At 39.5% G+C, this 26,479-nt stretch overlaps 1 protein-coding gene across 3 annotated transcripts in view; it reads right to left on the bottom strand.

Annotated features, from left to right (window-relative positions):
* The window catches only part of PDE4D (phosphodiesterase 4D), a 1,564,000-nt gene that overhangs the window by 960,671 nt on the left and 576,850 nt on the right, over positions 1 to 26,479 (bottom strand). Inside the window, exon 1 of one of the 3 annotated variants that reach the window (XM_043887124.1) lies at positions 4,823 to 5,423. The exons of the other annotated variants lie outside the window; for them this stretch is intronic. Within the exon in view, the coding sequence (XP_043743059.1) occupies positions 4,823 to 5,271 (449 nt within the window). The 5' untranslated portion in view covers positions 5,272 to 5,423. Of the gene's footprint in view, positions 1 to 4,822; positions 5,424 to 26,479 lie in introns of those variants that run through there. 3 annotated transcript variants of the gene reach the window in all.

Here is a 26,479-nt window from a genome sequence, read left to right as displayed (position 1 = left end):
AGAACTGACTCATTTGAAAAGACCCTGATGCTGGGAAAGATTGAGGGCAGAAGGAGAAGGGGATGACAGAGGATGAGATGGTTGGATGGCGTCACTGACTTGATGGACATGTGTTTGAGTAAACTCCGGGAGTTGGTGATAGACAGGGAGGCCTGGCGTGCTGCGATTCATGGGGTCGCAAAGAGTCGGGCATGACTGAGTGACTGAACTGAATTGAACTGGATACTGTTTTGCCAATATGTATAGGAAATGTGAAAAACATTAGTTTTGCCATGCTTTCTCATTTAACAAAATATTTAAATAATATCCTTAATGTCTTTACTTATTAAAATTTAAATATGAAATTTTGTCAGCAACTCCCCATGTCTAGCAACAAGTCTGTTCTTTGTGAGCTTATTTTTTGTTTTAGTTATTATTTTTCTAGATTATACGTGTAAAAGAGACATTTTGGTACGTTTGGTACTTGTCTTTCTCCGTGATATTTCATTTAGCATAATGTTCCTAAGGTCCATCCATGTTGTCAAATGGCATGATTTCATTCCTTTTTTAATGGCTGAATAATATTCCGTCATCTATTACATCACAATTTCTTTATTCATCCATCACTGGACACTTAGACTGTTTCCATACCTTGGCTATTATAAATTATACTGCGATGGACATACATATGCATATACATTTTCAAATTGGTGTTTTCCTTTTCATTGGGTAAATACACAAGAGTGGAGTTTCTGGATCACATGGTATTTGTATTTTTAATTTTTGAGGAACTTCCATACTGTTTCCTATAGTTACTATACCAATTTACATTCCCACCAACGGTGCACAAGTGTCCCCTTTTTCCACATCCTCACCGGCATTTGTTATTTTCTTGTGTTTTTGATAGTTGCCATTTTAACAGTTGTGATGTGGTATCTTACTGTGGCTTTACTTTGCATTTTTCTGATGATTAATGATGTTGAGCATTAATTTGTTACTGAGAATATACAGCTCCTGCAGATTTAGAAAAGACTGATAAAGAAAATATTCTGTTGTGTAAAAAGAAATCTAATAAGTAAATCATTTATCAGTTTAAACAGTTGTTATACTTTGAGGAACTACTGGTTAAAATGACTAATTTGATACATATGTATATTAAAAAGTGCTAATTTTAAAAATATTTCCTTTGGTTCTCTTGATAACATAAAGGCATTCTTCTGGTAATTTTATTATTTCAAATTCCTTTCACACTGATTTTTTAAAAATGGATCTACCTTGTTAGATATAATTTAATATAAAATTTATTAACATACCTACATTTCCAGATGAAATCAAAAGAATGGATCATGAAATGTCTGAGGATTGCCTCCTTCCTATTTATACAATTTTTTTCATTCAACCAAGTATATACATCTTTCTCTTTGCTTTACACACTGTAACTAATTCTCGGAATTTTAGTCAAGATCATAATATCTGGAAATGCTGCTATACATTCTAAAAATAGCCTTTTAAAAGACATATTTTTCTTTTATAATCCATAGGGAATCATTCATCCATCCATCCATGAGGCTTTTTCAGAGACGTTAACTTGACAGACAATTTAAGTCTTCCACTTGGATGACGGCACACACAGGAATACACACACAAACATATACTCTTTGCACATGTCTCACATGCTTATTTCATCTTAGAAGATCATTGAAAACAACCTGAAATCTTCTGACTATATGTGATTCTCTGATAATTTGCTTTTTATGTTTATCATTATATTATTATATAAAGTCAACAGATACACTGGTTTGCTTCTTCTGTAATCATTAACACAAGTGTCATGGCCAGGATTGCAGAAGTTAAAAATAAGGGTTAAAATCTCTCACTGCTTCCATAGCTTATGCTATCTGTCATTTTTTTAAAAGTGGATTTAAACCGTATTTCATATTTGGTTCATTTGGGCTTTATGAACTGTAGTATCAATCAATATAAACTTCATATTCCATTTCATATCTTTCTTGATTCTGTCAACACCCCAGGTTCTGCACACATTTATTTTAGCAGCACCATCACCTTTGTTGAGTCAGGAGACTTAGGTTTTAGTTTTAGCTCTGACACTCAAAGGCCATGCATTACTGAACAAGTTACTCACATCCTCTGGGTCTCACTGTTCTTATCAATAAAGTGGACATAGTGCCGTTCCATCTCAGTGTTGTTTATGGGTTCAAATAATGAATGCAATTTGGGGATAATTTTTAAGCATTGTTACTGTTATCTTTAAAGAATGCAAGTAATAACCACACTTCCTTGAAAAACACATTTATTTGCAAAAGCAACTGTATTAAAGAAATTTTGAAATGCAATGTTCAAGTGTTTGGAAAATACATAAGTGATGTAAAGATCCTTAAATAGAACAACAATGATTTATCAGGTGAGCCACAGAGGAAGTTATGTGTAAATGTTATATAGCTTAGTTTTCTGTGAACCATTTAACTAACAAATTTCAAACAGAAGAATTAATCAGTGTAGAGAACAGAGCAAAAAAATTCAAATCAACAATGCAATACCTCTATTCCAATTAGCTCGTTTTTCTCCCTCCACCCTCTCAAACATTCTATTTTATTTTAAAAAATGAAGTTAATTAAGAGGCTCTACAAAGTCAATCAACCCACAGAGTAAGTACGCTAGAACTCTTATTCTTATTTAATGTTTACTAATGGCTGCAGCTTCCCTGGTGGCTCAGTTGGTAAGGGGGCTGCCTGCAATGCAGGAGACCTGGGTTCGATCCCTGGGTCGGGAAGATCCCCTGGAGAAAAGCATGGCAATCCACTCCAGTATTCTTGCCTGGAGAATCCCATGGATAGAGGAGCCTGGCAGGCTATAGCCTATGGGGTCACAAGAGTCGGACACAACTGAGAGACTAAACCATACAGCAAGAGCTCAGTCTCATAAAAATCTTTTATCCTTAGGTCAAACATACAAACTGCCATGCTTGCCTTTATTCCATTTTGGGGACCCACATATAAACTGTTCAGCCCAAGTGGAGAACACCCACCTGTTCAAAGGGAAAAGCTGCCTGTGGGTTTTAGCAGTCTGGACTGTAAAAATGAAACTTGCATATTAATTTTATGAATGTCTGCTAATCACGCCAATCTTCAGCATTTAAATTGATCTGAACTGACATTATTAACTATAATTTTCACTCTTCTTATCTAACAGGTACAATGACATTACCAGGAACAATGTCTGTCCTTCTGGAGCTAAGAGGAAGGCAGAGGGTATGAGGAGCGCGCATGCACATCAGGGTTGGGATATTCTATTTGGCTGGATTCCCTTTGACCATAGTGTATACAACACAGAGAGACGCTCATTAAAGAGAGAAAGGAAGGGAATCGAAGACAAGGGAAGGGAAGGGAGGAAAAAGAAAGAAAGAGGGAGAAAGGAAGGAAGAGGGAGGAGGGATGGATGGAGGGAGAGAGAGATGAAGGAAACTCAGAAAAACATATTTGGACACTATTAAGATTTTCTAATAAATCCAACCTACTGTCAATTAGCGTTGGACAAACAATCCCAGCCTCAGGTTTTCCTGTTTCCACACCCAACCCCATGTACAGTTCACAGTTACCCATCAGACAGATACGTGGCTTGCGCTTGCAGTCCATCAATGTCTGCCCAAGCCTAAGATAGGTCATGAGAGCCCTGCTTTGCCATTAGATGTGCCAAGGATCCGCAGCTCCTGAAACATTTGTGTGCGCCCCTGTCCGTGGGCGGGGAGGGGATTTGTGGCTTTGAGGGTCCGGGACAGCGTGGGGGGGCCGGGGAGGAGCTGCTCCCGGTTGCCAGGAAAGGGACTGAAAAGGGGCCCAACTTCCACCACCGTTCCTGATTGGAGAGAATCTGGAGCTAACTCCTCAGAGCAGCTGTATCTGGCTCTTGGAATATTTTCTTGGAGTTGGAGCGGTAGGCATCTATTAAAACTCCGGTGAAATGCCACTTCCATGCCCCGTCTTCCGGAGCACTTTATGTTAAGGGGAAAATCACTGTAATCAGATCTCTATGAACTCGCCTGCTGCTAAAACGAGGTGCTTTCTTCCCGAGATTCTGCAGGGACCACTCGATACACACATGCTTGCACACACCACACACCGACACAGTGTAACTCCCACAGCGTCCTCGCTCCCGCCTTTCCTTCCATCTCTCCCTCCTTCCCTCTCCTAAGGATTGCTGAACATTTTGCTCCAAACTCTCCAAGTCACCCACGTGTTTGTTCTCCCCTTTCGCTGTTCAATTTACTTCCCGACTTGACAGAGAGAAACTAGAGTTGTTCTCAAGCTTTTACTGCAATTGTGGGACCAAGCTTTCCCACCCATTCCCCCACCCCTGCCCCAGTCTGAACTGCCTCGCCACCCACCCCGCCTTACTCTGGGGTTGTAGACAGATTACTGGGTGTTTTTCTGGCTCAACGCCCCCCGCCCCCGCCCCTTCCTCCTTCACCAGCCAGAGAAATCGGAATTCGCCTGCTCAAGTCTCACTCGCCAGGGTGGGGTGGAAGTGGGTGGGGAGGGGAGAGGGTGGGTGGTCTACATCTACACGACTGGGACGCTCAATCTCTCTCTCTCATACACACATGCACACTCAACACTGATGCCGTACTTTTGGGGTCTCTTAGACACACCTGAATAGTAACCTTTCAAGCAAGGACAGACACGCCCCTGCTGGCCCGCCCGCGTTTCCCAGAATAGAATTTGGCCCCGGGTCCAGGAAGGCATGGGTAAATGGACCATCGAGGAGACTCTGAGAGCTGGGGAGGTGACCCCTTGCCTGAATAGGGGAGGGGGCGCTCTCCACTCACCGCCTGAGTCCCTGGAACGACGAGGGCCAGGACATCCTGGATTTCTTCAGGCCGGGCCGGTGGCCGGTCTCCACGGCGTAGGAGGTGCGGTCCATGGCGCGGCAGTACAGGTAGCGCTCGGTGTCCGAGTAGCCACGGTGTCGGACGCGGCCGGTGGCCCCGCTCGAGGCGTAGCGGCCGCGGGCCGCCCCGGGCGGCGGCGGCGGGGGCGGCGGCAGGGGGGGCGGCGGCGGCTGCAGGGGGCACTGGGGCTGGGGCGAGGGCGGCGGCGGCGGGGGCAGGTGGTGATGGGGGTGCAGGAGACGGAACTGGGGCTGCCGGAGCGGGTACTGGTGGTGCTGCTCGTGCCTCCAGAGGTGCTTGGGGGCTTTGAGCGCGGCCCCGCCGGGGCCGTCGCTGCCCTCGCCGCTGCCCGCCCGGGCCGGCACGCTGCTGCCCTCTGCCTCCATCCTGGCTGGCGGCTCCGCGCCCTGCTGCCCGGCTGGGTTCACCACGCCGGCCAGAGCGCCTCCCCGGTGCTGCCGCCGCCGCCGCTTCTGGAGCCGAGCTGAGGCTGGGCTCCGCTTCCCACTTGAAGCCGCCAGAGGCTCCAGACGACCGAAAGGGGGCTCTGCCAGAGGGAGAGGTCACAGAACACGACAGGGCTCCCTCCACGGTGCTTGTGCCAGAGGCACGCTCCTGGGCTCCCCAAGTCTCCAAGACTAAGGCGCGCGATGCGCGGCTTCGCCAATGGTCGGTGCCGTCTTGCTCCCTTTCTTCTTCCCTTCCTTCCTCCCGGCGCCGGCGGCGAGAGCAGGAATTGTTAGCAGCTGGAGCTGCAGAAGCAGCAGCAGCGGCGGCCAGAGGAGCCGCCTCCTCGGTCCAGGGCACCCGAACCTTGATCCCGGAGCTGCTGAAAAGTTGGACAGCTCCTGACTGGTGAGCCTGAGCTGTGACTTTCTCCACAACCACCCCAGCCAGTCAGGAGTCAGACCTGTCCTCCTGATCCTTCCCCTTCCCTTGCCCCCGCCTCCCTCCCTCCAAGGCCCCCCACTGCCCCCGAGGTTTCCTCTTCACCTCCCGCTTGCCTCAGTCCTCCTGGAGAAATGGAGTTGGGTGGTTCCTGGCTGATTATCAGAGCTTGTTGACGATGAGCCCCATGCTGGAGCTTCCAGAGAAAAAGGGATGTGACCTGGCAAAGCTGGCAAAGTTGCCCTGAATGGTGTATGTACGCGACGCTGAAAAACTGGATCTGGGCGAAGATCCAATATCAGGATTAATTCAGTCTCTTTCCCTGACATACGATTAAGTATTGTGTGGATCATAGCAGGGAGAATGCCCAAAGTTTCTTCTTAAAGATCTTCCCTCCAGCTTGTAGCTGTGTTGCTGCTGCTTCTGTGATGAAGATTTCCAGAAGTGGTCCGAGATGGAAATCAAGGCAAGCCCCCTTGCCACGGCTGAGTTAGCCGACCATAGTTAAGGTTGGGTTACCTTTTCTGTTACAAGCCTCTGGTTATCTTCAGTGGTTTCCACCATAAGCACCTGCTTGCAATTTTGCCTTTCCGCCACTTTGAACAGAACACAGCTCCAGTACCAATGTGTTCTAAAACATGTTGTATCATTATTAGTCCACAGAAATTAGTCACATTTGACACTACAATCCAAACTCAATTTTTATTTGTCTTCCTTTAATTAGTATTTTCCTGCCATGTTAAATGTTTTGGAGAAACCAAGAGAATTTCAGAATAATATATACTTTTTCCTGTACCTTTTTTAATATTACTACATTACTTAAAGATCACACGTCATTTACTCACTGTTAAAATAGTCCTAAAATTAGTCTTTGTGGGAGTTACCACAGAACCATCCATTATTTGAAATATAAATACATTTAGGGCTCACAATGGCTTGTTGGCAGCGTAATTATTCTGTTCTCTGCACACACTCAATCTTCACATAATTGAATATGTACATTTTAGGTACATCATATAGTGAATACCAAAATATCAGAATCAGGAACCATCTCACAGACTCTCCAGAGTGCTGAAAATTCAGTGTTCTCCGTACAGTGAATGATCAGTGTAAACACCAATCAGGAAATAACATCAACAAAAATAAATGCAAACTTTGCTCATTAGTAAGGGCAGTTTATAAAATGTGCAAGTGTCCCCTTCTCTAACTGGGAGTAATTAAATTTGCTATTGTGCAAAATGACCCTTGGTATCTCTTTCTGGGTTTTTTCCCTTGGTTTTTTTTTTTTTGTGTGTGTGTGTGGCAGGAAACGTCCCTTCTTCCAACATTTCAGTGTTGGCACTCTGCCATTGTGTCCTCTTCACAAACCTGAGAAAGGCTGTGTCCTGAGAGGGGCAGGGCTGTCTCCCAAGTACCACTTTCCTTTTTATATGACCAAAAACATAGTAATACTTGACTGAGGCTCTCTCTCTCCCCTTCACAGACCCAAGTGTGACTAACTGCAGTGGCCAATGCATTTTCCATGCCTAGAAAGGTATTGAACTGATATCTTTCCAAACATGAAAGGAGAAAAAAAGAAGTGTTATGGAGTGTAAACTGCTTCCCCCCCCCCATTTCATTGAGTTATTAACAATTGGAACCATTTCAAAGAAGTGTACACATTTCTTCTTTCCTCTGAAATTCTTGCCACCTTTCTCCTCAATATAACTATGACAAAATATCTTTATATGTAATTCTTATGTTCACTCCTCAAGTACTACTAGTACAAGCAGTTTATGGTCTCCTTTCTGGAATAAACAGAATAATTCAAATTGAAGCTGCTTCTCTAAAACTGTCCACTTTTGACTTCCTTTTAATTTATAAACACTTTCCCTATATTCTCCATTTATTTATAAAATGATTTCTTTGTTTTAATTATATAATTACAAGTCAAGTATGTTTTTAAGTATAAAAAATAATTTAAGCACTACCTTCTAACGTGTTCCCAACTTAGAGTTTTCAATTTCTCTTATAATTCCAAAAGGTTATTGATGTCATAGTTAATTGTGTGATATCTAAAGTGAGACAGCTTGGATTTCAGTCTATTACCTCCTAGTCACATCACCTTAGCTGAGTTATGAACTCTCCATTCTCTTAAATGCAAGATTGTATTATTTCTCAGAGTCTGCTGATTACTGAGTGAAATAATACTTAGCACAACACCTTATATACAATAAATGTTTAATAAAAGCTAGCAATTTTATTATTCCTGCCAGACTTGGAATAATCCTAAATATTATTTTCATCAGTGGTTCCCAACCATGGCTGCATCTAGGGAGTATCACCTGGAGGACTTAAAAATGTCTGATGCTGAATGCCCAGTACTCTTGCTTGGAAAATCCCACAGACGGAGGAGCCTGGTAGGCTGCAGTCCATGGGGTTGCTAAGAGTTGGGCACGACTGAGCAACTTCACTTTCACTTTTCACTTTCATGCATTGGAGAAGGAAAGGGCAACCCACTCCTGTATTCTTGCCGGGAGAATCTCAAGGACAGAGGAGCTGAATGGGCTGCCATCTATGGGGTCGCACAGAGTTGGACACAACTGAAGTGACTTAGCAGCAGCAACAGCAGATGCTGAATGCTAGACCAGTGATTTTGAACTAGGATGTTATCAGAATCACCTGGAGAGCAAATCAAGTATGCAAGGCCCTAGTTCCTTGAATTAGGATATAACTTTGGGCTTTGTATGGCTACCAAGTTTGCCAGATGATTCTGATTCAGACAAATTTAGAAATCACTGATGTGCCACAACAAATGAAATTAGTATTTCTCAGGGTAGGACCCAGACAAGAGTACTTAAAAAACTTTCAATATATTAATAACTACTATCAATTGATTTCCATATATCAATAACTACTGATCCAGACCTACTCCCTTATTATGTAGTTGCAAAGACTTTCCAGGTGCTCTTTGTTGAATTCCCTGTGGCAGTCTCTGGGAAAATCAGTTTAAGAGCCCAGATCTCATGAAAATATATATTTTATCTATTATTCTAGTCATCTGAATGTCAAAAGAAACTTATACTGTTTAAAATGAGCATGCCAAGTCTTCTACTTAAAAAATCTTTTCATTACTCTAGGAGCTGCCTACTCATTTTTGAAACAACCAGAACATACCACTGATTCATTGGTTTTCCATGCTTATATGTCCATTTTTAATATAAATTATCCATTTTTTTCCATTGAGTGATCATAGATGGAGTTTTATAGGCACAGTGTAAGAGGGTGTTTACAACTATTGGGTGCATGTAGAACATTTTTGAAAGCTTTCACGACTTAACATTAAACACATCAGTATAAAAAGTGAAAAGTCCAGGTAAAAGATCCATGTATTCTTTTCTGAACAAGCCTAAGTAAGCAGTTAGTTGGTGCCATTACCATGAGACAGAGAGTATTGTACCTCACTATCACTGCCCTTTTATGCCAATGCCTTTCAAATCTTCCCTAGAGAGCCAGTCAGTCACTCAATATGCTGCTGGGCAATTAACAAGGAGAACGTTGCTGTCAATAATGATGGAGAGTTCTGGTAGAAATGTCAATTGAAAACTAGGAGACAGCAGGCATCATTTCTATCCAGAAGACAAAAGTAAATGATAAATGGTAAGTTATGATAACTAAGAGTCTATTTCTAACTTGGTGATGGGAGGAGGATTTCAATGAAACATAATTTTTATTGGAGTATAGTTGATCTACAGTGTTGTATGAGTTTCAGCTGTACAGCAAAGAATCCGTTATACACATAGCCACTGTTTTTTAGATTCTTTTCCCATATAGGCCATCACAGAGTATTGAGTAGAATTTCCTGTGCTATACAGGAGGTCCTTGTTAGTTATCTGTTTTATACATAGTAGTGTGTACATGTTAGTCCCAATCTCCCAATTTATCCCCACTTAGCCCCTGTTAGCCATGTTTGTTTTCTACATCTGACTCCATTTCTGTTTTATAGATAAGTTAATTTGTACCCCCCTTTTTTAGACCCCACATAGAAGCAATATCATGTGATATTTGTCTTTTTTTGGCTGGCTTCACCCAGTGTGACAGACTCTAGGTCCATTTATGTTGCTGCAAATGCCATTATTTTGTCCTTTTTTATGGCTGAGTAATATTCCACTGTGTATATGTACCACATCTTCTTTATCTATTCCTCTATTGATGAACATTTAGGATGCTTCTGTGTCCTAACTATTGTAAATAGTGCTCCGATGAACAGTGAAGTACATGTATTTTTTTTTCAAGTTACGGCTCTCTCCAGATATATGCCCAGGAGTCAGATTGCTAGATCATCTGGTAGCTCTATTTTTACTTTTTAAAGGAGCCTCTATACTGTTCTCCATATAAGTCTTTTTTTGCATATATCCTATGTATACTTGAACACCTGTATTATTTTAATAGGATGCATTAATTCAATGTAAAACAGATAGCATAAAGTTGAAAAATTTTCACTAGCAATATTGTCATAAGGCCAATCAGGTGCCTAGTTAGAAATAACCAAAGGATGCATTCAGTCTTAGATTTTCCCTAGATGTTCAATGTTTTTAGTATTTTCTAAAGCCATAAAAGCACTCTGAAAATTGTGAAAGTCTGTACATGTATTAAGTTGTATGTATTGTCAATATTACCACTATAAATACTAGTACTAAAGTCTCCTTCCCATTGTTTCTGATATATTAAGTCATTTTCCAGTCACTTTTTCTCTAATATGAAACAAACAGGAATAGGCAATAAATGTTGAAGTAAGAAATGCTTATCTTAAGCATATCTGCCTTTGGCTAGCACATTAATGCTAATTTAGCAGCAACTTGTTGGTTGACACACAGGTTTCAGTACTACCAGAAAGCAAATTTGTAGCTTTCTAATGACACCCTCCATTTATCAATTTAAGTTAAAAGTGTAGCTTATATAGTGGTAAAGAATCTGCCTGCCAATGCAGGAGATGCAGGTTTGATCCTTGGCTCAGGAAGATCCCCGGGAGGAGAAAATGGCAACCCTCTCCAGTACTCTTGCCTGGGAAATCCCATGGACAGAGGAGCCTGGCGGGCTACAGTCTATGGGGTCACAAAGTCAGGCACAACTGAGCGACTGAGTACAAACACAATTCTCATGTAGACTTTGGTGTTTCACTGATTTACATAAAAAAAATACTTGTACTCAAGGAGCTTAGTAGCTGTAAGTCAGTGGGTGGGGAAGGGAGAGAGGGAGGCAGAGAAAGAGGACGGGTGGGAGGGAGAGAGAGATGCAGAGAGAGAGAGAGAGACAAAGAGAAGGAGAAGGAGAGAGGGACAGTTGATAGAGATATGTAGTGTCTGCAGTGGAAACACAGGGGGGACATTCACTTCATAGGACTCAGTGAGTCTTCACAATGAAAGAGTTGTATCCAAGCTGGATACAACTAAGACCTCAAGGGCAAATCCGAATTAGCTAATCTCATTTTGCGTGAATATATTTGTGTGACTGTGTTTGTGTATACCTTGGGGAATGTCAAAGGGTAAAGGCATTCTGGGCAGAAACTGACATACGCCAAAACGTAAGAGATGAGAGAAATTATGCAGCATTGGACATTCAGAAAATGGTAAGTGATTCTATAAATCTGCGAGGATAGGCAGTATGCAAACATCTGATGATGAATCACTTCTTCTGAAGTGCCCCCTCAAGATAATAGGGTGACTTTGTGTCAGTTATCATTAAGGACCCTTTCTGGGTGGACCAGGTTTTAGGGTTGATGGGTAGGATGCAAAACAAGGATATGAGAGGAAGAAGGAAGGTAAATGCTGTCTCTGAGAAGGCAAGGGTGGATTAAACTCTAAGATACAAATGGAAGACTTTGCCTTAAATCATACAAAAGACTAGAAGGACCAACACACTGGAAAAGACCCTAATGCTGGGAAAAATTGAGGGCAAGAGGAGAAGGGGGCAAAAGAGGATGAGACAGTTGGATGGCATCACTGACTCAATGGACATGCGTTTGAGCACACTCTGGGAGACGGTGAAGGACAGGGAAACCTGGTGTTCTGCAGTCCATGGGGTCGCAAAGAGTCAGACACGACTTAGCGACTGAACAACAATAAGCCTAAAGACAACATTTCCATTATGACAGCAGAGAAATGGGAAAGGAGGAATTTAGATGGAAATAGGTTTATTACATTTACTGAGTATTTAACTTTTGGCATTCTGCCAAACACTTCTCATGCATTATTTTATTTAATCTTTTTAACAATGCACTTCTTTCTTACATTTCAACATTTTGAAAATCATAATGAATCTTTCAGTAGAGACTAAAAGGTTTGTGCCAGTCTCCTGCAGATGTTGACTGGAGCCTTGTGACCTAACTCTACATAGAAAACACCTATGCACCTGATTGTCTCAACATGAATTACTTAATTCAACCAATGTTTATTGAACACTAAATATGAACCAAACACTAAGTTCTGGAGTAAAAGAATTGAATAAAACAGAAAAATTCTGGCTCTTCTGTTTTAATTGGAAAGGCCAGAATAAACATCAGGCAAAGATAAATATGTTCAATACGGTGAAGTGCTATAAAACAAACTGACAGAAATTAAGAACTCAGAGTATGATATTTGAGAGTTTGTAAATGGTGATCAAAGAAGACTCCTCTGATAGGGTAGAATTTAAGTAAAAACCTGAAGAAAGTAAGGGAGTGAGCCAGTGTTCCAGGCTATAGAGAAAGCAAATGCACAGACACCGACCTAATAGCAAGTCTGTTATTTTTGAGGAATAGCAAGCTGATGAATGGCCTGGGATGAAGTGAGCTGGAGGCTATTTGGAAATGGGGACAGATCAAGGAGGACCATGTGGGTCATGGTGAGAACTGTGAATTTGCTACTTGTATTCAGAGCAACAAAGAGTTGAATTTTAGACTTAATTAAATTGAATCTGACACCTAATAATCATTGAAAATGGCTTCAAAGGACTATGCCTCATTGAAGAGAGATTATTAAATATGTAGAAAAATACAAAATTATGCCTGGGAGACAAAGTTTTACACTAAGTAAAGAAAATGTTTATTTCAGGGAAAGAGATTACACTTCTCTCTGTCTCTCTCTCTATATATATATATTTATATACACAGTATATATCTATATATAAGAAGACAAGATAGTCACTAGTCCTTGAAGCTGTAAATTGCTTTATCATTAAAATAACTCAAAAATCATGGTCAGTCATACAGCAGTAATACACTTAAAATGAGTAGATATTACTAGATCCCTCAGGATATGTCATAGAACTTTCAAAATAACTGATTTGTGAGAACTGAAGGATAATTATTCAGGTGCTAAATGTCCATCTGTCAAAAGCTTCTGGCTGGCTTTTAAGAGAGGGTGCTAAACTTCTAGTGTTTGATAGTTAAATTAAACAAAAAGAATCACTGTGCCTTGAAATGTCACTCTCAATACCAAAGATGAAAAAGAGATTATAAGAAGGTAGCCTGTTACTATGAAATTAGGCCTGACTAGCAAAGACTAAAATAGTTAAGAGTCTATATGTTAAGAAGATTTAATCTTACACTTTGGGATGCTGAAAAGTAACATGGTAGATATTGGTATGCAAAATGTATGCATCTTCCACTTGTTTCAGAAAATATAAAGATGATTTTTTCATTTTATAGAGTTCCTATTAATGAGTTGAATGTTGTAATGAATGAGTTCCTTAAAATGGAGGATTATTAGCCTTAACTTCATTTTTCATGAGGAAGCTGAAGCTCAGGAAGGCAACCGGGTAAGCATTGGCCTAAGTTCAAGTAGTTGTTTAGTATCAAAGCCTGAACTTGAGCCCTGGCCAAACTGAGTTGAAAAGCTGTGATTTGCCTGGGTGACAAAGGGAGAAACTCACCATAGAACTTTTGAAAAGAAAATGTCAGAGTTGTTTAATAATATCAGTTGGTAGGTAATTTAGCAGTTGAGAGCTGAAAAGATGTTAGCTGAAATATTAGAAATATCTTTTGTGAGGGACAGGATACAAATGCTCATTATAAATACTTCTAGTCAAAATTAAGCCATCAATCCTAGACAGCTTAATAAGATAAAACACACGCACAAACACACACACACAGTACACTGAAGATAATATGGACTGAAAAAGAAGGAACACAATTTATTATTCTCTGATGGTATCATTATCCACATATGAAACACAAAAGAATTTGTAGAAAAATTATTAGAATAAGAGAATTTAGAAGGGTGACTAATTTACAAGACTCATTTGTTCTTCCATTTACGGGCAACAGATAAATGCTGTTATATACATACACACATACATATATATACATACATACAATTCTTGGGAATAAACATAATAAATGATAAGACCATTATGGAAAAATTTTTAAAGTTTAAAAATCTTTTAAATAGACTTGATTAGAGATATACCATTTTCATGAATGGAAGGAATCAATTAAAGAAGAAAAATTTTCACAAATTGATTAGAATAGATCAAGTAGATACAGAATAGGATCAAATAGAATAGATCTACCCAAAATTCCAATAGGATATTTCAAGGAATTTGCATGCTTATAAAATTTTTATATGAAAAACAAATAGGAGGAAATAGGTGAGGGTAATTTCCCAACCAACTATTAATGTTTATTTTAAATATGTATTAATAAAGGCAGTAAAATACTAGCATAGGATAAATAAAATATCTAATGAAACAAAATAAAGACCCCAGACATAGACCTTTACAATCTTATTATTTGAGAGAGATGGCATTGCCACCTATTGAGAAAAGAGCAATTGTTCAATAAATGGTGTTGGAGCTATTGATTACCCATAGCGTAAAAGATAAATCTTGATGCCTACGTCATATACCAAACAGAATTCAATTCCAATCATATTAAATATTTTTAAAGCATGTGTTTAGATATTTAGAACTTTAAATATTTAGAAGGAAATACTGCAGAATAGTATTCTGATATTTGTACAAGTGAGGATCTCTTTTCTTAAAAAAAAAAATTTATTTTTAATTGGAGGATAAATGCTTTACAATGTTGTGTCACTTTCTGCCATACTTCAGCATGAATCAATGATGGGTATCCATATGTCTCCTCTTGAACCTCCCTCCTCCCTCCCACCCCACCTCACCCTTCTACATTGTCACAGAGCACTGGGTTAGGCTCCCTGCACCATACAGCAAATTCTCACAGGCCATCTATCTTACATATGATAGGATATATGTTTCAATGAATATCAATAACCTCAGATATGCAGATGACACCACCCTTATGGCAGAAAGTGAAGAAGAACTAAAGAGCCTCTTGATGAAAGTGAAAGAAGAAAGTGAAAAAGTTGGCTTAAAACTCAACATTCAGAAAACTGATTGTGGCATCCAGTTCCATCACTTCATGGCAAATAGATGGGGAAACAGAGGAAACAGTGACTGACTTTACTTTTTCGGGCTCCAAAATCACTGCAGATGGTGATAGCAGCCATGAAATTAAAAGATGCTTACTCCTTGGAAGAAAAGTTATGACCAACCTAAATAGCATATTAAAAATCAGAGACATTACTTTGTCAACAAAGGTCCCTCTAGTCAAGGCTATGGTTTTTCCAGTGGTCATGTATGGATGTGAGAGTTGGACTATAAAGAAAGCTGAGCGCAGAAGAATTGATGATTTTGAACTGTGGTGTTGGAGAAGACTCTTGAGAGTCCCTTGGACTGCAAGGAGATCCAACCAGCCCATCCTAAAGGAGATCAGTCCTGGGTGTTCATTGGAAGGACTGATACTGAAGCTGAAACTCCAATAATTTGGCCACCTGATGTGAAGAGCTGACTCATTGGAAAAGACCCTGATGTTGGGAAAGATTGAGGACTGGAGGAGAAGGGGACGACAGAGAATGAGATGGTTAGATGGCATCATTGACTCAATGGACAAGAGTTTGGGTAAACTCTGGGAGCTGGTGATGGACTGGCGTGCGATCCATGGGGTCGCAAAGGGTCAGACACGACTGAGTGAGTAAACTGAACTGAACTGAAATTTGCCCTACCCACTACTTCTCCCACTGTATCCAGAAGTCTGTTCTCTATGTCTGCATGTCTATTGCTGCCCTACAAACAGGATTAGGTTTTCCCTTCTAGAACTAATACCCCAAAAAGATGTCCTTTTCATCATAGGGGACTGGAATGCAAAAGTAAGAAGTCAAGAGATGCCTGGCTGCTGCTGCTGCTGCTGCTGCTAAGTTGCTTCAGTTCTGTCTGACTCTGTGCGACTCCATGGATGGCAGCCTACCAAGCTCCTCCATCCATGGGATTTTCCAGGTGAGAGTACTGGAGTGGGTTGCCATTGCCTTCTCCAGAGATACCTGGAGTAACAGGCAAATTTGGCCTTGGGGTACAAAATGAAGCAGGGCAAAGGCTACCAGAGTTTTGCCAAGAGAACACACTGGTCAAAGCCAACACTCTCTTCCAACAGTGCAAGAGAAAACTCTACACATGGACATAACCACATGGTCAATACCAAAATCAGATTGATTATATTCTTTGTAGCCAAAAAAAGAGAAGCTCTATACAGTCAGCAAAAATAAGAATGGGGGCTGACTGTGGCTCAGATCATGAACTCCTTATTGCAAAATCCAGACTTAAATTGAAGAGAGTAGGGGAAACCACTAGACCATTCAGGTATGACCTAAATCAAATTCCTTACAATTATATAGTGGAAGTGACAAATAGATTCAAGGGATTAGAACTGATAGATAGAGTGCCTGAAGAACTATGGATGGAGGTTTATGACATTGTACAGGCGGCAGTGATCAAGAACATCGCCAAAAAAAAAAAGAAATGCAAAAAGGGAAAATGGTTGTCTGAGGAGGCCTTACAAATAGCTGAGAAAAGAAGAGAAGCTAAAGGCAAATGAGAAAAGGAAATATATACCCACCTGAATGCAGATTTCCAAAGACTAGCAATGAGAGATAAGAAAGTCTTCTTCAGTGATCAGTGTGAAGAAATAGAGGAAAACAATAGAATGGGAAAGACTAGAGACCGCTTCAAGAAAATTGGAGATACCAAGGGAATATTTCATGCAAAGATGAGCACAATAAAGGAGAAATGGTAGGAACCTAACAGAAGCAGAAAATATTTAGAAGAGGTGGCAAGAATACACAGAAGAACTATGCAAACAAGATCTTCAGGACCCAGATAACCATGATGGTGTGATCACTCACCTAAAGCCAAACATCCTGGAATGCAGTCAAGTAGGCCTTAGGAAGCATTGCTGCAAACAAAGCTAGTGGAGGTGATGGAATTCCAGTTGAGTTATTTCAAATCCTAAAAGATGATGCTGTGGAAGTGTTGCACTCAATATGCCAGCAAATTTGGAAAACTCAGCAGTGGCCACAGGACTGGAAAAGGTCTGCTTTCATTCCAGTCCCAAAGAAAGGGAATGCCAAAGAATGTTCAAACTACTGCACAATTGCACTCTTCTCACATTCTAGAAAAGTAATGCTCAAAATTCTCCAAGCCAGGCTTCAATAGTAGGTGAAATGTTAACTTCCAGATGTTCAAGCTGGATTTAGAAAAGGCAGAGTAACCAGAGATCAAATTGCCAAAATCTGTTGGATCATCGGAAAAGCAAGAGAGTTCCAGAAAAACATCTGTTTCTGCTTTATTGACTATGACAAAGCCTTTGACTGTGTGGATCACAACAAACTGTGGAAAATTCTTCAAGAGATGGGAATACCAGACCACCTTACTTGCCTTCAGAGAAATCTGTATGCAGGTCAAGAAGCAACAGTTAGAAATGTTTGGAACAACAGTCTGGAACAACAGACTGTTTGGAAAAACAGACTGTTTGGAATGACAGTTTGGAACTACAGACTGGATCCAAATCGGGAAAGGAGCACAAGAAGACTGTATATTGTCACCCTGCTTATTTAGCTTATATGCAGAGTACATCAAGCGAAATGCCAGGCTGGATGAAGCACAAGCTGGAATCAAGACTGCTGGGAGAAATATCAATAACCTCAGATATGCAGATGACACCACCCTTATGGCAGAAAGCAAAGAAGAACTAAAGAGCCTCTTGATGAAAGTGAAAGAGGAGAGTGAAAAAGTTGGCTTAAAACTCAACATTCAGAAAACCAAGATCATGGCATCCCATCCCAGCACTTCATGGCAAATGGATGGGGAAACGATGGAATCAGTGAGAGGCTGTTTTTTTGGGCTCCAAAATCACTGCAGATGGTGACTGCAGTCATGAAATTATAAGATGCTTGCTCTTTGGAAGAAGAGCTATGACCAACCTAGACAGCATATTAAAAAGCAGAGACATTACTTTGGCAACAAAGTTCCCGTTAGTCAAAGCTGTGGTTTTTCCGGTAGTCATGTATGGATATGAAAGCTGGACTATAAAGAAAGCTGAGTGCCGAAGAAATGATGCTTTTGAACTGTGATGTTGGAGAAGACTCTTGAGAGTCCCTTGGACTGCAGGGAGATGAAACCAGTCAATCCTAAAGGAAATCAGTCCCAAATATTCATTGGAAGGACTGATGCTGAAGCTGAAGCTCCAATACTTTGGCCATCTGATGGGAAGAACCGACTCATTTGAAAAGACCCTGATGCTGGGAAAGACTGAAGGTGGGAGGAGAAGTGGACAACAGAGTACAAGATGGCTGGATGGCATCACCAACTCTATGGACATGAGTTTGAGTGGCTCCAGCAGTTGGTGATGGACAGGGAGGCCTGGTGTGCTGCACTCCATGGGGTCACAGAGTTGGATACGACTGAGCGATTGAACTGAACTGAAGTTAATAAACAGGTTTATCAGTACTATTTTTCTAGAGTACATATATAATATGTGTTAATATACAATACTTTTTTTTCTTTCTGACTTACTTCACTCTGTTTAACAGCCTCTTTTTTCATCCTCACTAGAACTGACTGAAATTCATTCTTTTTTGTGGCTGAGTCATATTCCATTTTATATATGTATCATAACTTCTTTATCAATTCATCTGTAGATGGACATCTAGGTTGCTTCCATGTCCTGGCTATTGCAAATGAAGCAAGGGACAAAGGATTAATCTCCAAAATATAAAAGCAGCTCAGGAAGTTCAATGGGCTTCCCTGATAGCTCAGTTGGTAAAGAATTCGCCTGCAATACAGGAGACCCCAGTTTGATTCCTGGGTCAGGAAGATACCCTGGAGAAGGGATAGGTTACTCATTCCAATATTCTTGGGCTTCCCTTGTGGCTCAGCTGGTAAAGAATCCACCTGCAATGTGGGAGACCTGGGTTTTGATCCCTGGTTCGGGAAGATCCCCTGGAGAAGGGAAAGGCTACCCACTCCAGTATTCTGGCCTGGAGAATTCCACGGACTGTACAGTTCATGGGGTGGCAAAGAGACAGACACAACTGAGCAACTTTCACTTTCAGTTTCAGGCAGTTCAATTTCAGAAAAATAAACAACCTAATCAAAAAATGGTCAGAAGACCTAAACAGATGTATCTCCAAAGAAGACATAGAGATAGCTAATAAACACATGAAAAAAATGCTCAACATTGCTTATTATTAGAGAAATGCAAATCAAAACTATAGAGGTATTTATTACTTTATACCAGTCATAATGGCCATCATCAAAAAATCTACAAACACTAAATGCTGGAGAGGATGTGGAGTAAAGAGAATTGCCTTGCACTGTTGGTAGGGATGTAAATTGATACAGCCTATGGAAAATAGTATGGAGATTTCTTAAAAAAAAAAAAAAAAACTAGGAATAAAACTACCATATGACCCAGCAATCCTACTACTGGGCATATACCCTGCGAAAATCACAATTCTAAAAGACATATATACCCCAGTTTTCATTTCAGAGAGGATCTTCTTTTTAAAAGTTACAAGAAATACTAACAATGAAAGAAAAGATTAATAAACCAAACTACATTAGCATGTAGAACTTTCATTAAGAAAGTGAGAGGACAAGTCATAAACTGGGAGAAAATATTGAAATACATGTAATTCTCAAAGCATTATTTTAAAATAAGTACTCCTATAAATTAAGAAATAAATAATGGAAAAACAGTCAAAATATATGACAAGGCATTTCACAGAAGGGGAAAGCTGAATGGTCATTAAACTTAAGAAAAATTGATCAGTCCCTTTTGTAATCAAGTGAAATGCACGTTCTGATCACAGTGAGAAGGCATGTACTATCCACTAGGCTGGCAAAGAAGTAAGAAACCTGATGATATCATGTGTTGGTAAAGATGGGAATTCTTACACATTGCTGGTGGGAAAATAATCTACCATTATCTTGTAAAAGTGACTATTAACATAGACCAATATTCACAATTCCACTCCTGGGTACTTAGTGCAGAGAATTTCTTACGCACACACACACACACACACACACACACACACACCAGGAGACATGGACCTTAGTGTTTGTAGCAGGATTATGCTTTATAACAAAATGCCAGACACAACCTCAATTCTTGGCAATAAAAGAAAAAATAAATTCTGGGATGTTCAACAAATACCATGCAGCCATAAATGACTATTCAAGGCAACTTGGATGAATCTCAGAAATAAATGCCTTGTTAAGTTAGCAAAGCAAGCGGCAGTGGACTACAAGCACCATACCCTTCTTCTGAAGTTCAAACACAAGGGAAAAATGAGAAAATAAACAAAAACACCATGGAAAACAAAATAATACATTTGGCACAATGCTCTTCAAACTAATATGCGTATGAATCTATTATTTATTAAACGTAGATTCTGATTCAATAGATCTGAGATTCTGTATTTCTAATAAGCTCCCAGATGGCACCACTGCTACAGATCTGTGGACCATACTTAAGCAGCAAGATTTTAAAGAATACATACATACTGATATTTTAGGAAGTGTTTAAAAATAGAAAGATTATGAAATTCACAAAATGTAGGATGGTTATTACCTGGTGAGCTGGGAAGAAAGAGATGGTTAGTGGGAGAAAGAAGATGCAATATGTTGACAATATTATAGTTCCAAAATGATATGCTCTATAAGCTGCATATTACAAAGATTCCTTTGTACGTATTGAATGTTGAATAATAAAAACCCACAGACATCCACAGGGCAGGGAACCTACTTCATCACCAAGAGAAGAGATAAAATGAAGTGGGCAGGAGCTTAGTGGGCAGCATGGAGACAAATATCACATTATTTAGAAGAGACAGCTACAGGCCATGTGTAAACACTCTGTATTTATAAACTCCCCAAATTCCATCACTGGACTGACTTTCAGACCTGTGGCAGCAGAGAAAAATATGGGAAGTCCAAACAGAATTCTGAGTTAAAAATAATAAGCAAACTTCTTTAAATTAGAATTCATCTTCCTTTCAAAGTTTAGCTTTTAAATTAATGCTGAAATAGAACAACAACAACAAAAAATTGTGCAAGCAAAGATGGTAGCTTTCAATGCAGGGTTAATCTGTTCCATTCTTTGGCTGTGATTATCCCATCCTGTATCCCTAGATATTTACCCCCTACATACTCTCTTTTTTTAGCATTAAATTTATTTATTTTTAATTGGAAGATAATTGCTTTACACTATTGTGCTGGTTTCTGCCATATATCAACACGAAGGAGCCACAGATATACATATGTTCCCTCCCTCTTGAAACTTCCCCCCCTCGACTTCCACTCCATCTCACTCCTCTAGATTGTCACAGAGCCCTACATCCTTTGATCAGCAGAAATTTTCTCTCCTAGGGTCAGGGAGCATTTTAATTTTTCAAACATCTGCCATTAAAATATAACATTCCTTATCATCTAACATTTTAGCTATCAGCAAACATCACAGTAGGGATTCGTAGTAACTAACAAGAACTGAGGATAGTTGTCTAAGGATCAAGAAGCAGCAGGATTAGCAGAAAAAAAGAGGAGAATTAAGGTAGTTTAAAATAGAATATGGATAGTGAGAGAGAAAAAAATTGCTATTCTCAATATAACCTCAAGTTCCCCAAACTGTTCTGATGTATAAAAAACTACATCTCTGAATCACATATTCATCTATCTGTTCTAAGCAATAAACAGTATAAGACAAAAGAGGTGAGGATGCCTAACCCAACAATAGCTAGCATTTATAGTTTACTGTGAGGCAGCAATTGTTCTGTGTTTCAAGAATTTATTATTATCCCCAGTGTACAGATAAGAAAACTGAGGCACAGAGAAGGGTAATGACTTGTCAAAGAGCACACAGACCTCTTCTTCTAGACTAGAGTTCCCTGCTGCCTCTGCAGTTTCAGTACCTGCCCCTCATTAGCAAGTCTTGTGTGCTTGTATATTCCCAATTTCCTCGCAAATGGAACGGGATGTTCTAGTTAAGAGGATGGGTACAGGGATCAAACAGAACTGATTTACCCCTGAAAGTTGTGGGATTCAGGGGCAAGTTTTTTAACTTTGTTGAGCCTTAGTTTCCTTATCTATTAACCTTTCTCATCTTGAGAAAACCCAGACATTTTGTTGCTTTCTTCCTCTTTTATCTCCCTGAATCAGACAGCAATTAAATATGAAATCATATTGGGAGAAGCTTCACCAGAAACCCAATTTTCAGATGCCCAAACTAGAAACTTGTAATAACATATAAAAAGGGGGGGGGGATTCTCTCCCTCTTGGTAGGAATAAGGCCATTCTAGGACTGATTCCCTAAATTTACATTCATGAGCTTTCATGTGGGTGGGGTGGGTGGAGATTTGTCTGAATATTTTTAGAAAATTATCGAAGACCACCTAATTCAAACCTTACCGTAGCTATAGGTGGTAGTAGTTGAAAGATGAGTAAGTTTAACTCATTATAGCAAATGGCTTTTGCTTAAGTGATAACAAATATGTTATTTTTCAGCAATACTACAATTTTTTTTTTTAAATACTACAATTTGTCTTTGAGAACTGAGGTAAACAAGACTTCAAAGTGGGGGCTGACATTGAGGAAAGACTAGTTTTTTAATCTGTCCAAAAGAGAAAATTCAGATTAGAACCTGGGGCACATTCACAAACTAACTTGAATGAGGCCCAGTTATTCCCTTTCTTTGTAAATGTAAGTTTCTTTTTAAATGAAACAGTGCCTTTTTTAAAAAATGGGGAAGGTGCTGTTTATTTCAATAGAAGTATAAAATTTCCATGTAACTTTCTGAGTAGAAGAAAATAAGAACCTTGGAAGAGGTAAAAATGAATAGATTTCACAATTCAAGGCAGACTCTCTAACATGTTCCTTTTTAATGTTTGTGCTGGCTTATTCTATCTTCTCATAGCCTTGACACAGTGATACAGGTTTTATTTATTTTGATCAATGTAATTTTGACATAATATTTGAAGGAAGGAGAAGGATCTGAACCATTATTCTCCTCAGCATGACACGACCATTTTCAGATAAATGGAAGACCCATGGTCTAATATTACTAAGACTGAATAATTTCCCCCCTGGTCAGTGCATGGGAAATGGCATATTTTCTTCATGCATAAATAATGGAAATCTCATCATGTGAACACACTGAATTGTTTAGAATGCTTTGTGGAGTGTGCCAAATGGAGATCTAGATTTATTTGCAAGTAGCTTCTGTGCAGATTCAAAGGTAGGGATGAACTGACCAATTATAAAACCACACATTGCATTTTGAACCTAGTTCTTTAGTGTTGGACAAGTAACCCATAAATAACAAAGTTATTCAGTCAAAATGGTCAAAACAGTAGTCAATAGTTTCATTGCATTTAAATATTATTTTTATTTTTCAAAGTAATTTTAAACATATTTAATCATCATCATTAAGAAAATGGACACTATAACCAGAAGCCCTGAGTTTCAATACCAGCTGCTTCTGCATGTGTGACTGCAGGTAGATTACATTAAGTGCTCTATTAATTTCACATCTATAAGATGGGGGTGATAAGGGAACAATTCTGTAAAATATTGTAAGGATTAAATGACACAATAAGTGTAAAAAACGCTTGGCACAGTATTTGGCACATAAGTATCAGGGAAGCCCAATATGTATACAAAAGCACACATATATGTAAATATATGTGTGTGTGTGTATATATATATGTATATACATATATATAAATATATAGAATCTGCCTGCGATGAGTCAGACATGACTGACTAATACACAACACAGCATGCATATATATGTAAACATTTATTACATATAATTTAGGAAATGAAGAAGATGGAAAACCAACAACCCCCACAGTATCAAGCTAGATGCAGAGCTCTTGAAAACTATGAACTGTGTCCAAGCAGTAAGAAGACTGTGTCTGTAAGCCAACAATGGATATTTTAGTGAAATAAAGAGCTGTTGTACCTTAAAAATGAAGCTAGTTATGCCTCTGCTCTGCTTTGTTCCTGTTGCACTTTTATTTTTACTCCATATGTGTGTTCTGGCATATGGAGAAGAAGGAAGAAAACTAATGTTTACTGAAGGTCTACTGTACATCAGAGCAGCTGTAATGGGCATTTACCTATGTAATGGCAATTGATGGCTGTGGCCTTTTTATCAGGGAGGTGTTTTTAGTTCTACTTCACAGATGAAAAAGAGCTATAAAATTTACACAACTAGAAAATACTGCAACCCAATTGCTAGACACTATTTATGTACTTCCAAAGACTTTTACATTTCTTTAAGGAATTTACCAAATCTAGTACTGGGTCAGGTTCCTATCTATTTTTAATCTGAAACTTTTTCAGGAAACTATGCTAGGAAAGTAGTTAGCTTTCTAAGCCAATCTATTGATCCATAATAGAAATACCATATATTGCAATAGAAGGGGTCTGACAAACTATAGGCATGGGACAAATCCAGCTTACCACCTGTTTTTGTAAATTAAGCATTATTGGCACACAGCCACATCCATTCATTTACTGATAATCAGTTACTGATTATCTATGGTTGCTTTCACACTACAATGGCAGAGTTCAGTAGTCATGACAGAGACTATATAGCCCATGAAGTAAAAAATATTTACTCTGTGGGTCTTTTTAGAAATAGTCTGCTAACCTCCGTGGTGGCTCAGTGGTAAAGAATCCACCTGCTAATGCAGGAGATGCAGAAGATACTGGTTCGAGCCCAGAGTCAGGAAGATCCCCTGTAGTAGGAAACAGCAACCTGCTCTAGTATTCTTGCCTGGAAAATTCCATGAACAGAGGAGCCTGGTAGGCTGTAGACCATGAGGTCGCAAAGAGTCAGACACAACTGAGCAAGTGAGCACGGCAATGAATAAGAAAATATTAGATGACAAGTTCCGTGACTAAAAACCACCAGTGTTCCACAGGACATAATCCCTGTCATGTTTGGGCAAAAGTGGATGTCAAGGTCCTAGAAGACATGTTCAACAGCCTTCAATCAGTACCAGAGAGGACTCAGGGCATGAGGTGGTGTGATCTCAAGAGAATCATTTTAATTCAGGTAGTTCACCCCAAAGGAAGAGCTCTTCTTTACAATCCCTAGCTGCCCAGCACAATTAACTGCTCACCTTTTGTCTGCAGCCTTTTCTTGCTACTCCCTTTTCCCCTCAGCTGAAACCTCTCCCAAGTCCTCTTTTTACCATCCTTTTCAAGAGGTAAAAGTCATCCCTCTTTCAAATATTTTTTTAAAGTGTGAAGGAATATGATTATTTACCCTTAACTGAAACTGATACTTTTGAACTGTGGTGTTGGAGAAGACTCTTGAGTCCCTTGGACTGCAAGGAGATCCAACCAGTCCATCCTAAAGGAGATCAGTCCTGGGTGTTCATTGGAAGGACTGATGCTGAAGCTGAAACTCCAATACTTTGGCCACCTGATGTGAAGAGCTGACTCATTGGAAAAGACCCTGACGCTGGGAAAGATAGAAGGCTGGAGGAGAAGGGGAAGACAGAAGATGAGATGGTTGGATGGCATCACCGACCTGATGGACATGAATTTGAACAAGCTCCGGGAGTTGGTGATACACAAGGAAGCCTGGCATGCCGCAGTCCATGGGGTCGCAGAGAGTCAGACATGACTGAGCTACTGAACTGAACTGAACTGAACTGAAACTGATTTATATACTTTTCTTCTTCAAGGCACTTGGATTCATTTATTTTCCTTCTGTTGGTGGAACCAAGAACTTTGAAATTTCAATAATTTTAGGCAATGTCCATGTAAAAGGAACATTTCCAGTTCCTAATACCATTATTAGAGCTCACAATAACTCTAAAGGTAATCTATAAAAATACTCAGATGTTATTAACTGAAAGGCCAAACAATTTGTTCACATGTATAAAGGAAGGTATAATATAAACTAAAAAATCTTTTAAAAGGTGGAATTTCTTTAGGAAAACTTGTTTTGAGTATTGATTACTGTTTCAGTGGAAGCACTGTGACCTCAAAATTTGCATCAACCTGAGACTGAAAAACTTCTGATTATTATTATAATTTCTACTTAAAATTCAATTTTCCTTATAATGTTCATCAGTACCCTTCCTGATGACTTAATGACATAAGCTAGAATCTAACTATATTAATCTCCTCAAGATGTTCCTGTGACTTTGTTCCAGAAACAACTGAGAATAAGGTCCAAAATTGTGTATTTTTTGTAAAATATGGCTCTACTATGGACCATAATTCCAGTAATTATATTGTGCAAACCAAAAACTGGGTTTCATAGTCAGATAATTCTCTAGGAAATGGAAGTTATTATTACTTTCAAAATTTGAGATATAA

The sequence above is a fragment of the Cervus elaphus genome, chromosome 25, assembly GCF_910594005.1.
Source record: "Cervus elaphus chromosome 25, mCerEla1.1, whole genome shotgun sequence".
Lineage (NCBI taxonomy): Eukaryota > Metazoa > Chordata > Mammalia > Artiodactyla > Cervidae > Cervus > Cervus elaphus.
Note: the sequence above shows the minus strand (reverse complement) of the source record. Positions and strands in the feature narration are given on the sequence as shown.